This window comes from Mustela lutreola, chromosome 10, assembly GCF_030435805.1.
Source record: "Mustela lutreola isolate mMusLut2 chromosome 10, mMusLut2.pri, whole genome shotgun sequence".
In the NCBI taxonomy this organism is placed as follows: Eukaryota; Metazoa; Chordata; class Mammalia; order Carnivora; family Mustelidae; genus Mustela; species Mustela lutreola.
This window is the reverse complement of record NC_081299.1, coordinates 42,335,390-42,349,989: the sequence shown is the minus strand read 5'-3', so window position 1 is coordinate 42,349,989 and position 14,600 is coordinate 42,335,390. Positions and strand designations below refer to the sequence as shown.

General features: G+C 37.4%; 1 protein-coding gene across 2 annotated transcripts in view; it reads right to left on the bottom strand.

Annotated features, from left to right (window-relative positions):
* Window positions 1-14,600, bottom strand: part of SCP2 (sterol carrier protein 2) — a 113,533-nt gene that overhangs the window by 83,126 nt on the left and 15,807 nt on the right. For both annotated transcript variants that reach the window (XM_059135982.1, XM_059135981.1), the window contains exon 5: window positions 14,344-14,408. In XM_059135982.1, coding sequence (XP_058991965.1) covers window positions 14,344-14,408 — 65 coding nt within the window. The remainder of the gene's footprint in view (window positions 1-14,343; window positions 14,409-14,600) is intronic.

Sequence of the window (14,600 nt, the reverse complement as noted above, 5' to 3'; positions counted from 1 at the left end):
ATACCACTTTCTTATACCACGCACAAAAATAAATTCAAAGTAGATTAAAGGCCTAAATGTGTGACCTCAAACCATAAGAATCCTAGGAAAGAGCCTTCTCTGACATCAGTTGTAGCAACGTTTTTTCTAGAAAGGTCCCCTGAGACATGGGAAACAAAAGCACAAGAAAAGAATCAACAAAACTAAAAAGAAACCCATGGAATGGAAGATATTTGCAAATATCATTTGGATAAAGGGTAAATATCCAAAACATATGAAGAATTTATAAAACTCAACACCCAAAAAACAAATAATCCAATTAAAAAATGGGCAAAGACAAAGAGATGTTTCTCCAAGGAAGACATACAGATGGTCAACAGACAGATGAAAAGACAATCATCACTTATCATCAGGGAAATGCAAATCAAAACTACAATGAAATATCACCTCATACGTGTCAGAATGGCTAAAATCAAAAACACAAGAAACAGGGGAGTCTGGGTGGCTTAGTGGGTTAAAACCTCTGCCTTCAGGTCATGCATAGCCTTGACCCCAGGGTCCTGGGATCGAGCCCTGCACCAGGCTCTTTGCTCTTTGTTTCCCCCTCTCTCTCTCTGCCTGCCTCTCTGTCTACTTGTGATCTCTGTCTGTAAAATAAATAAATAAAATCTTACACACACACACACACACACACACACACACACACACACAAGAAACAACAGGTGTTGGTGAGGATGTGGAAAAAGGGAATCCTCCACTGTTGGTGGGAATGCAAACTGGTACAGTCACTATGGAAAACAGTAGAGAGGTTCCTCAAAACTTTAAAAATAAAACCTACCGGGACGCCTGGGTGGCTCAGTTGGTTGAGCAGCTGCCTTCAGCTCAGGTCATGATCCCAGCGTCCTGGGATCGAGTCCCACATCGGGCTCCTTGCTCGGCAGGGAGCCTGCTTCTCCCTCTGCTTCTGCCTGCCATTCTGCCTGCCTGTGCTCGCTCTCTCCCCCTCTCTCTCTCTGATAAATAAATAAAATCTTTAAAAAAAAAATAAAAATAAAAATAAAAATAAAACCTACCTTATAATCCAACGTTACTGTGAATTTACCCCAAGAATACAAAAACACTAATCCAAAGGAATACATATACCCCTATGTTTATAGCAGCACTGTTTACAATAGCCAAGATATGGAAAGAGCCCAAGTATCCATCAACTGATGAATGAATAAAGAAAATTTGATATACACAGATACACACACACCGGAATATCATTTGGCTATAAAAAAGGATGGAATCTTGCCATCTGCAATGACATGGATGGAGATAGAAAGCATAATCCTAAGTGAAATAAGTTAGAGAAAGACAAATGCCATAGGATTTTACTCTTGTGGAATTTAAGAAACAAAACAAAGGAATAAAGGGAAAAAGAGAGAGAGACAGAGACAAATCAAGGAACAGATTCTTTTTTTTTTTTTTTTAAGATTTTATTTATTTATTTAATAGGCAGAGATCTCAAGTAGACAGAGAGAGAGAGGAGGAAGCAGGCTCCCTGCTGAGCAGAGAGCCCGATTCGGGGCTCGATCCCAGGACTCTGAGATCATGACCTGAGCCGAAGGCAGAGGCTTTAACCCACTAAGCCACCCAGGCACCCCCAAGGAACAGATTCTTAACTGTAGAGAACAAACTGATGGCTACCACAAGGGAAGTGGCGGGGGGGGGGGGGATTGTGAAACAGGTGATAAGGCTTAAGGAGTCATGATAAACATCACATGATTAAAACAAAACAAAAAAAAAAAAAAATCGGGGCACCTGGGTGGCTCAGTGGGTTGAGCCTCTGCCTTCAGCTCAGGTCATGATCACAGGGTCCTGGGATCGAGTCCCGCATCAGGCTCTCTGCTCAGTGGGGAGCTTGCTTCCCTTGCTCTCTCTGCCTGCCTCTCTGCCTACTTGTGATCTCTGTCAAATAAATAAATAAAATATTTTTTAAAAAAAATCTTGGGGCACCTGGGTGGCTCAGTGGGTTAAGCCTCTGTCTTCAGTTCAGGTCATGATCTCAGGGTCCTGGGATCCAGCCCCACATTGGGCTCTCTGCTCAGCAGGGAGCCAGCTTCCTCCTCTCTCTCTGTCTGCCTCCCTGTTCCTTCCTCCTGTTCTCTCTCTGTCAAATAAATAAAATATTTAAAAAATAAATAAATAAGTAAAATAAAATAATCTTTTTAAAAGTTAAATTATTGTATTTACTATGTTTTGAGACTAAAAATATTCTGCTTGAGAAAAGAATGATACATGTATTAATAAAACATGTATGTATATATATATACATATATATGTATATATATATTTTAAAGATTTTATTTATTTATTTGACAGACAGAGATCACAAGTAGGCAGAGAGGCAGGCAGAGAGAGAGGGTAAGCAGGCTCCCTGCTGAGCAGAGAGCCTGATGCGGGCCTCAAACCCAGGACCCTGGGATCATGACCTGAGCTGAAGGCAGAGGCTTTAACCCACTGAGCCACCCAGGCACCCCAAAAAAGATATATACTATAAATCCTGAAAGCAAGACAAAACACCAGAGATAGAGTTAATGGGCTTATAAAATAACTGAAGTGAAATAACAACAACAACAAAAAAAACTGAACAGAAGACAAAGAGAAAAAAAGAACAAAGAAGATATTGAACAAAAAGAAAATAAGTAGCAATGGGGCACCTGGGTGGCTCAGTTGGTTAAGCATCTGCCTTCAGCTCAGGTCAGATCCTGGGATCCTGGGATCGAGCCCCACATCAGGGTCCCTGCTTGGCGGGGTGTCTGTTTGTCCTTCTCTCTCTGTCCCTCCCCCTACTTGCTCTTTGTCTCTCGGATAAATAAATAAAATCTTAAAAAAAGAAAGAAAGAAAGAAAATAAGTAGCAAGATAGTAGATTTAAAACAGTGCTATCCTAGTAAATGCTTAATAACAGGGTCACAAGGGTGGAAGAGACCTAACTGACATATTTACCAACTGATATATTTTGTTGTGTAAATACTCCCACCACAGGGGCGCCTGGGTGGCTCAGTGGATTAAGCCGCTGCCTTTGGCTCAGGTCATGATCTCAGGGTCCTGGGATCGAGTCCCGCATCGGGCTCTCTGCTCGGCAGGGAGCCTGCTTCCCTCTCTCTCTCTGCCTGCCTCTCCATCTACTTGTGATTTCTCTCTGTCAAATAAATAAATAAAATCTTTAAAAAAAAAATACTCCCACCACAGCTAATTTAAATCACTGAAAGCAAGGATGAGAAGAGATATGCACAATAAAATCTTGCAAGCTGGTATGAACCAGTAGGTAACAGTTGCAGCTAGCCAATTTAAAACTTATATATCAATAACTGTATTATATGAAAATACATAAAAAGCCTAGTTAAAAGGCAGAGATTGATATATTGCTAAAAAGAAAGACTCAACTATATGTTACCTACAAAGATTTAATTCAAAAATCTCAGTGAAATATCACCTAATACCTGTTAGAATGGCTATAATCAAAAAGATAAGACATAACAAGTGTAGGGGAGGTTGTGGAGGAAAGGGAACCTTTGTGCTCTATTGGTGCTCACGTAAATCTCAGCCACTATGAAAAATAGTATGGAAGTTCCTCAAAAATTAAAAAAAAATACTACCATATGATTCAGCAATCCTACTTCTGTGTATTTATCTAGAGAAAAGAAAAACACTAACTCTAAAAAATATATGCATTCCCCATGTCATTTACTGCAGCATTATTTACGACAGCCAAGATACAGGAATAACCTAAATGCCCACCAATGGATGAATGGACAAAGAAAATGCAGGGTAGGGGCACCAGGGTGGTATAGTTAGTTAAGTGTCTGACTCTTGGTTTCCATTCAGGTCATGACCTCGGGGTCCTGATCTTGGGGATCATGAGATCAAGTCCCACAGTGGGCTCCGTGTTTAGCAGAGAGTCTGCTTAAGATTCACTCCCCTTGGAGTGCCTGGGTAGCTCAGTTGTTAAGCTTCTGCCTTTGGTTCAGGTCATGATCCCAGGGTCCTAGAATCCAGCCCCATATCTGGCTCCCTTCTTGGTGGGAAGCTTGCTTCTCCCTCTCCCACTCCGCCTGCTTGTGTTCCCACTCTCACTGTGTCTCTTTCTGTCAAATAAATAAAAATCTCAAAAAAAAAAAACCCAACACTGTAACTTAAAAAAAAAATCTCTTCCCTTTCCCTTTGCCCCTTCTCCTGTTCTCTCTCTCTCAAATAAATTTTTAAAAATAAATAAATAAAATAAAATACAGGGGGGTGTATATATTATATATATATTGGGATATTATTTGGCCATGAAAAAGAGTGAAATCTTGGGACACCTGGCTGGCTCAGTTAGTAGAGCATGCAACTTGTGATCTCAGGGTTGTGAATTCAAACCCCATATTGGATGTAGAGATAACTTAGAAAAAAATAAGAAGAGGAATCAAATTTTGTCATTTATGATAACAAGGATGGAACCTGAGACATGGTAAGTGCAATAAGTTAGAGAATGACGATACCATATGATATCACTTATACATAGAATCCAAAAAAATAAATAAGGGGCACCTGAGTGGCTCAGTGTGTTAAGCATCTTACTCTTAATTTCAGCTTGGGTCATGATCTCAGGATCATGAGACTGGGCTCTGTGTTGGGCTCCACACTCAGAAGGGAGTCTGCTTGAGATTCTCTGTCTCTCCCTCTGCCCCTCCCCACCATTTGCACATGTATGCATGATTTCTCTCTCTCAAATAACTATTTTTTAATTAATTAGTTAACTAATTAATTAAGCTCATAGATACAGAGAACAGATTGGTAGCTGTCAGAAGCAGGGGGCAAAAGGTTGGCCCCAAATAGACGGTCTAATAAAGGTCTTCAAATAGATGAAGAGAGTCAAAAGATACAACTTCCAGTTATAATATAAAAAGTCATAGGCGATGCCTGGCTGGTTTAGTCAGTACAGCACCCAACTCTTGATCTCAGGGTTGTGAGTTTGGGTCCCACATTTGTTATAGAGGTTACTTAAAAATAAAATCTTTTAAAAAGTCATGGAGATATAATGTGCAACATGGTGACTATAGTCAATAATACTGCATTGTATATTCTAAAACTACTAAGACTGTAAATCTTAAAAGTTCTTAAAAATTCTCATCATAAGAAAATAAGTCTAGGGTGCCTAGATGGCTCAGTCAGTGAAGCATCTGCCTTCAGCTCAGGTCATGATCCCAGGATCCTGGGATCAAGCCCTGCATCAGGCTCCCTGCTCCACAGAGAGCCTGCTTTTCCCTCTCCCTCTGCCTGCTGCTCTGCCTACTTGCACTCTCTATCTCTCTGTCAAATAAATAAATAAATAAAATCTTGGAAGGAAAGTAGGAAGGAAGAAAGAAAGAAAATAAGTCTACTTGCCTCATCATCTTGTGGAAAACTGACAGGACTAGAGCCATTTTAAAACAGAGTTAGAACAGCCATTGTAGAGAAACTGCCTTTGTTTGAACTAGCTAAAACCTTCTGGACAAAACAGCAATTATGTTAAGCAATTACTTGAGAAGTGAACAGGAGAACAGACACCCTGATTACAAGACTGATGGTTATGGACTTTTGGGGGGAGTGCGGGGGGTTGGGTGGGCAGCCAACAGTTAATGTATAACCAGGAGTAGTTTGGCTTGTAAACATAAATAAAAAACCTTTTTTCCCCTTCTATTCAACTCAGGTAATTGCCCCCTTCTTCTTCCTCTAAAAACCTGTTGCTTTCACCCTACAAGTGAGAATCCTATTTGGGTATTTAATTGAATCTGTCCTCCTCATACTGCAAGTCTTTAATTCCAAAAAAATGCTCATTTTCCTCTCAAAAAAAAATTTATATTTGGTGACAAACCTTACCCAGACTTATTGTGGTGATCATCTCACAATATATGCAAACACTGAATCATTATATTTTATACCTGAAACTAATATAATTGTGTATGCCATTTATACTGCAATTTTTTATTATTTATTTTTTTATTTTTTAAAGATTTTTATTTATTTATTTGACAGATGGAGATCACAAGCAGGCAGAGAAGCAGGCAGAGAGCAGAGAGCCTGATGCAGGGCCCAATCCCAGGACCCTGGGATCATTACCTGAGCCAAAGGCAGAGGCTTTAACCCACTGAGACACCCAGGCACCCCAATACTACAATTTAAAAAAAAAAAAAACTAATTCAAGCATAAAGACAGAAATAAGCAAAAGGATGGTAAAAGACATACTATTCTAATTCTGTTTAAGGAAAGCTGAAATGCCTATGTTAATATCAGACAAAACATATCTAAGATCAACAAACACTACAAAGGATAGAAGAGGTTATCCCACAATGATGAAAGGTTCAATTTATCAAGTACCTAACAATCCTAAATGCTACTATGCCTAATACCAGAACTTTAAAATACATGAAACAAAAACTGATAGAACTGAAAGAAATAGACAAACCGTCAGATTTAGCAGATCTCAATACCCCCCCAAAAAAACTGACAGAACAAGTAGACAGAAATATCATTAAGGATATAGAAGACTTGATCAATATTAACAATCAATGTGATTTACCATTTATAGAATACTACCCAAAAACATCAGAGTACATATTCACCTCAAGCACAGAGACTATTTATCAAAACAGACCATATCCTGAGACAAAAAGTAAGTCTCAGTAAACTAAAAAGTATTCACATCAGGGATGCCTGGGTGGCTCAGTGGGTTAAAGCCTCTGCCTTTGGCTTGGGTCATGATCCCAGGGTCCTGGGATGGAGCCCCGCATCAGGCTCTCTGCTCAGCGGGGAGCCTGCTCCCCCCCTCCTCTGCCTGCCTCTCTACCTACTTGTGATCTCTGTCTGTCAAATAAATACATAAAATCTTTAAAAAAAAAAAAAAAGAAGAAAGTATTCACATCATACAAAGTATATTCCCTGACCACAGAGATTTAAAATGGAAACAAATAACAGAAAGATACCTGAAAATGCCCAAATATTTAAAAATTAAGCAACACGCTTCTAACACATGGATAAGAGAAATATCACAATGGAATTTTTTTTCACCCGTTTTTTAGATTCCAGTTAATTAACATACAGTGTGATACTAGTTTCAGGTGCAGAATTTAGTGATTTGTCACTACATACAACACCCAGTGCTCATCACAAGTGCCTTCCTTAATATCCATCACCCATTAAATCTATCCTCCCCCAGCTCCCCTCTGGTAACCATCAGTTTGTTCTCTATATTTAAGAGACTGTTTTCTGGTTTACCTCTCTTTCTTTTTTATTTTTATTTTTTGGAATTTTTTTTTTAAGATTTCATTAATTTATTGGAGAGAGAGAGAGAGCACAAGCAATGGAGAGGGACAGAGGGAGAAGGAGAAGCATGCTCCCCGCTAAGCAGGGAGCCCAACACAGGGCTCATTCACAGGAGCCCAGGTTTTTTACCTGAGCCAAAGGCAGGCGATTAACCTACTGAGCCACCAAGGCATCCCTTTTTTTGGAAATTTAAATAATTTGAACTAAATGAAAATAAAAGCCTGACATAAGAAAATTTGTGGTATGCTGCTTAAGAGTGTTAAGGGTTTTTTTAAAAGATTTATTTTATGTATTTGAGAGAGAGAGAGAGAGAGAAAATGGTATGGGGAGAGGCAGAGAGAGAGGGAGAGACAATCTTAAGCAGACTCCACAGTGAGTGCGGACCCTGATGCTGTGCTCAAACCCATGACCCTGAGATTACGTCTTGAGCTGAGAATGAGAGTTGGGAGCTTAACTGACTGCACCACCTGCTCAAGCAGTGTTTTAAAAGAATCTACAGCATCAAATACCTACATTTGAAAAAAGGACAGATTTAAAAGCAATGCAACTTAATAGACTATAAAAATAAAGAGCAAATTAAACCCAATGTAAGAAAAGGGAAATATTAAGGATCACAGCTGATCTAACTAAAAAATTAACAGAATGAAATAGAATGAATATAAATTAGCAGAATGAAATAGAAAAGAGAAAAATAAGGAAAATCAATAAAAATAAAAGCTGGTTACTCTGACAAGATCAATAAAATTGGTAAACGCCTTTTATTTTACTGATCATGGGAAAAAGAAGACAAAGATTAACAACATCAAAGGAAGAGCAAGGACATGTCCAAAGATTCTACTCTAGAGGTATACTATGGGAATAATATGATCAACTTTTTGTCAGTAAATTCAACAATTTTTTTTTAAGATTTTATTTATTTATTTGACAGAGAGAGATCACAAGTAGGCAGAGAGAGAGAGGAGGAAGCAGGCTCCCCGCCAAGCAGAGAGCCCGAAACGGGACTCGATCCCAGGACCCTGAGATCATGACCTGAGCTGAAGGCAAAGGCTCAACCCACTGAGCCACCCAGGCGCCCAATAAATTCAACAATTTAAATGAAATGGATAAATTCCTTAAAGGGTGTTATCAAAGCTCACCCAAAGTAATAATAATAATAATAATAACCTAAATAGTAATATATTTACTTTAGAAACTGACCTATTGAACTTTAAAGGTTAAAAACCTTCCATAGGGGTGCCTGGGTAACTCAGTGGGTTAAAGCCTCTGCCTTCAGCTCCGGTCGTGATCCCAGGTTCCTGGGCTCGAGCCCGGCATCGGGCTCTCTGCTCAGCAGGGAGCCTGCTTCCTCCTCTGTTTCTCTCTCTGTCTACTTGTGAACTCTATCTGTCGAATAAATAAATAAAATCTTTAAAAAAAAGATAAAAAATAAAAATCTTCCCATAAAGAAAATGCCAGACCTAGATGTGGTTTTTAATAATTTTCAAACAAAAGTTACCAAGGTATTTATCATTCATTACCTAAGAAAAATACCTATTTTTCATGTGTCATAAATGTTAGGTACTCCCATTATGGACTCATCTAATAATCTTATTTTGTACTCTTCTCCAGCTGCCACCTGTCAATCCCGTTTTTCAAACTATCCCCTGAACATATTAACTTTTTTTTTAGTAGTTTCCATGCCCGATGTGGAACATGAATTCATAATCCTGAGATCAAGAGTCCAATGCTCTATTGACTAAGCCAGTGAGGTGTCCCTGAACATATTATATTGTGTTCATTCCAACATCTACAACTTGACTCATGATGTTTTCTCCCAAACCCAGGAAGAGCTCACCTTTCCCTATCTTTAATTATCTTTGTTTTATTATAATAATTATCCTTTTTTATATAATAATTTCATATAATTATTTCTCTTATTGTCTTTAAGACTCAACCTAACATTTCCCCCTTTCCGAAAAAGTTCTCTAAGGGAAAAAGGGAAATAGCTCTTGTTGATTTGAATGCCTATTATGTACCAGACACTCTCAGGATTAGTAAGATATACTATCACATGCATTTAATTTAATTTGACATAGAGGTCCTTAATGTTTGAACAGAGAGAACTGAATCAGATTGATCTCATAAGTTAAATAATAGTATAATCTTAGATGAACAGGCTAAAAGTTATCTTCAACTCATTTTCTCCCATCCAAGTACTAACCAGGCCCGACCCTGCTTAGCTTCCGAGATCAGACGAGATCGGGCGCGTTCAGGGTGGTATGGCCGTAGACTCTTCAACTCATTTTCTAACAATGATCCTAGTTTTAGGGGCACCTGGCTGGCTCAGTCAGAAGAGCATGTGACTTTTTTTTTTTTTTTTAAGATTTTATTTATTTATTTGACAGACAGAGATCATAAGTAGGCAGAGAGGCACGCAGAGAGAAAGAGGAGGAGGCAGGCTTCCCACTGAGCAGAGAGCCCGATGCCAGGCTCGATCCCAGGACCCTGAGATCATGACCTGAGCCGAAGGCAGAGTCTTAACCCACTAAGCCACCCAGGCGCCCCGAGCATGTGACTCCTGATCTCAAGGTCATGAGTTTGAGCGCCACTTGCATATCATGATTACTTTAATGAATAAAACTTAAAAAAAAAAAAAAAAAAAAAAAAACACCAGGGGTGCCTGGGTGATGCAATTAGCTGAGCAACCAACTCTTGGTTTCAACTCAGGTCATGGGATCAAGCCCCTCATGGGGCTTCTGTCTCAGTGTAGAATCTGATTGAGATTTTCTTTCCCTCTCCCTTTGCCCCTGCTCCCCTCTAAAATAAACCAATAAATCTTTTTTTAAAACACACATACACACAATGATTCTAGTTTTATACTGTAGTGCCTTCTATAGAAAAATCCATATTTACCAGAGATCAATTCCTACATACTCAAATTTTAAACAGTCATCAAGTATATAACTTAAGAAGAAATTTCCCTTGAAAAAAATACATATATATTAGAAATTGCCTACTTGCCCCTAAACAAAACTAAAAAGTAGGAACTATTATTAAATGATTATTACTAAAATGAAGATTACTTTTAAAATGAAGAAAATAGGATTAAACTAAAGTAGAAATCTTTAAAATCATGTTGATAATCAACTCAAAAGCCCTCAATCTCTAAATTGTCAAAAACTGCTTTAAAAGTCACTTACACTTGCTTTAAAACTGCTTTGAAACATTTTAAAAACTGGGGCACCTGGCTGGCTAAGTTGGTGGGGCATGTGACTCTTGATCTTGGGGTCTTGAGTTCAAGCCCCATGTTAGGCCTACAGCTTACTTTAAAAAAAAAAAAAAATCTTTTAAAATTGTTTTTTACAAACAGAATATAAGACTATTCTAAAGGTGGCATAAGCCCAAAACTCATTACCCATAAATACACACAAAAAATATCTATAACCTTCTTTTCTAGTAATATTCTTCATATAAAGACAATACGAGGGGCACCTGGGTGGCCAAGTTGGTTGAGCATCCAACTCTTGGTTTCAGATCAGGTCATGATCTCAGGGTTGTGAGATCAGCCTCACATTGGGCTCCATACTCAGCATGGAGTCTGCTTGGGATTCTCTCTCCCTCTGCCCCTCCTGCTCATGCTCTCTCTCTCTCTCAAATAAATCTTAAAAAAAAAAAAAAAAAAAAAAAAAGACAACACTAATACTCACCCCACTATTCCCTTTGCTTTTGTTTTATTTTGTTTTGTTTTGTTTTGCAGTTTCACTGTGGGGTTTCTTTTTTTATTTATCATAATTTGGATTGACTGGGATTTTTCAATCTGTAGATTAGTGTCCTTTGCCTGTTCAAGAAAATTAGTAGTCATTTTCTCTTCAAATAATGCCTATGCCCTATAAAACAGCCAGAAAACAATTAACAAAATGTCAGTAAGTCTCTATCAATAATTACTTTAAATGTAAACAAACCAAATTCTCCAATCAAGAGACAGAGTGGCTGAATGGATTAAAAAAAAATCCATTAATATGCTGCCTATAACAGACTCACTTTCAGATGTAAGACACACAGATTAAAAGTAAAGTAATGGAAAAAGACATTCTATGCAAATGAAAATTAAAAGAAAGCTGAAGTTGCTATAGTTACATCAGATAAAACAGATTTTAAGACAAAGACTGTAATAAGAGACAAAGGTCATTATATAGGATAAACTAAAACCTACTTTGTTTGTTACACATAAGATTCAAATATTCACTCTAAAGAAAAAACACTTCATTATTCTGGCTTTCCTCTATAGTCACATGTTGATATATATACTAAAGCATAATTATGTTTGGTCTTATTATTTTAAGTCAAGTTTAAAACCTCAAAATCAGCTATCTAATAATAAAGGGGTCAATCCAACAAGATGACATAACATTTATAATTACTCACAGGAGCACCTAAATGTATAAACCAAATGCCAACAGACCTACTGGGAGAAAGAGGCAGCAACACAATAATTAATACTCTACTTTCATCAATAGATAGATTATTCAGACAGAAAATCAATAAGGAAACATTGAACCAGACAGATGGACTTAACCAATATATACAAAACATACCATACAAAAGCAATAGAATATACATTCTTCTGTGGCACACATGGAACATTCTAAATAAATGATGTGGGAGTCCACAAAACAAGTCTTAATAAATTTAAGACTGAAATCATCAAGCATCTTTTCCAACCACAATGGTATAAAACTAGAAATCACCTACAAGAAGAAAGCTAGAAAATTCACAAATATGTGAAAATTAAACAACATGCTAGTGAACAATCAATGGGTCAAAGAAATAAAAAAAACAAAAAATCTTAAAATGAATGAAAATGGAAATAAAACATACCAAAATTTACAGGAGCAGCAAAAGCAGTTCTAAGAGAGAAGTTCATAGTGATAAACTCCTACACTGAGAAACAAGATCTCAATAAAAACCACACAAAAACAATAAAACAAAAACATTTAACTTTACACCTCAAGGAATAAGAAAAGACACACAAACTAGGCCCAAAGTTACTAGTGAGAAGAAAATAACAAAGATCAGAGTGGAAATAAATGAGAGAGTAAAAAGCAAACAGAAAAGATCAGTGAAACTCAAGGCTAGTTTTTAAAGATAAACAAAATGCCCATGACTTATTTTCTCTCTCACCACTTCTTATCAATTAATTCAATTAAACATAATTATATCTTATCACACTATTCTCCATTTATCTTAAATTTCTGCCAATTTTTCATCTCTTTTCTAAAAGATAAGACTACTGTTTAGAGTGTATTCTAAATAATTATTTCTAATCTAGTCCAGTTTCACTAATTCTCCTTTTAGTTATGTATAGTCTATCAAACCTATCTTCTGATTTCTTGATTTTAATTATTTTATTTTTCTTTTCTATAAACTATTTTTTTCATGCCAATAATGTTCGTTTTCACAGTTTCCTATATCCTTGGGATATTTCCAAGCATGTCTTTTACTTCTTCAAACATGGCTAAGTATGCCTCAATCTGTGTTCAATAAATCCAGTTTCTGAGGTCTTCAGAGATCACTTTTTTTTTTTTAAGATTTTATTTATTTATTTGACAGAGATCACAAGTAGGCAGAGAAAGAAGAGGAAGAAGGCTCCCTGCTGAGCAGAGAGCATGTGATCCCAGGACCCTGGGATCATGACCTGTGCCACCCAGGCACCCCTTCAGAGATCATTATTTACTGTGCCTTCTTTCTCCTGGCTCTCAGTTACGGTGTCCTGTTTCTTTAATGCCTGGTTATCTTTACCTGCTTAGAAAGTTACTTGAAGAGTTCTCAAAGTCCAAAAGAAAACGCTTACCTCCAAAAGCAAATTCACACTTCTGTCTGTTTAGTGCCTAGGTAACTACCATTCTGGAAGCAATTTAGACTCAATTCAAGGTTTGAGGTTTCTTTGACTGCCATGTAATGAGAATTTTGGTAGCAATTTCAATGATGAATAGCTTATGATTTATTAATTATCAATGAAAGGTTTTTCTGGGGGATTTCTTTCCTTCTCTTTTTTCTTCTTTGTTCTGCTCAGTGCCAAGTCAAGTCTCCTTGTGATCTCATGAAAGTGGGGAAAAGGGACACAGAGGAGGATCACAGTTTTTCTTTAGGTTCACCCTTATGCAAAGGGTTTATCCCCACAGAGCCCCCATTTTATTGTGGGGAGTGGTTACTAAATTTCTGATCATGGGAGGACCTGAATTTTTTTTTTTAAGATTTTATTTGTTTATTTGGCAGACAGAGATCACAAATAGGCAGAGAGGCAGGCAGAGAGAGAGGAGGAAGCAGGCCTCCGGCTGAGCAGAGAGCCCAATGCGGGGCTTGATCCCAGGACCTGGGATCATGACCTGAGCCGAAGGCAGAGGCTTTAACCCACTGAGCCACTCAGGCACCCCAGGACCTGAATTTTGAGTACTTTCCTCTTCATTCTAGGGGCAATCAAAATTGAATCTCACAGCTTTCTGATGAAAGGCATTCAAGGCAAAAGCAGCTTCAAATACTAATCTTAATTCTCCGGCATTCACCTGCAATTCCTCTTCTCTCTTTAACACTTTAGTGCCTTTAGGATTTTTGCTTATACTCTATACAAATATTTTAGCTGTCATCAGTAGGAGAACTGGTTCAAATAACCTGGCTTCCAACTACCAGAATTAAAAGTCCCATACTTTAGTAATCCTCTTAAATTTGTTAAATGGAATTAATTTAATGACTCTCAAATTAAATAGGGAGGTCACCTCAAATTTAATTATTTGACCTCTCTGAATATCAGTTTCATCACTGACGATGCAAAGAAGCTAAACCAAATCATCTCTGTGAATCTTTACTGTTCTAACATACCAGAATTTATGCATATATACGCAATGTCACTTTTCCGATTATGAATTATATCAGCTCATTTAATAATTATGCCAAGTTATGCTTTGTGTTGCTTATTAACAGGCTCTATTCAAAGTAGTCAAATGGGCAAAGTTTTCTCACATATTATAAAAACTCCAGAATAATAGTATATAAGACTCACACTTGTTACAAGGGATCCCTTCTCCATCTTCTCAAACCCAAGAGCCAAGACACAATCTGCCATACCTTGAAAGAAGATATAATTATGAAAAATTAAATTTTCAGACACCTAACAAAATAGCATTAAATACTTTAAGTAATATATATAAAATGGAAAAAGATGCTATAATGCTACAAAATGTTTAATAAGTGAAAAATTAGGGGAAATTCTAACATGATTCTATTTCTTTAAAGATTTTATTTATTTACTTGAGAGAA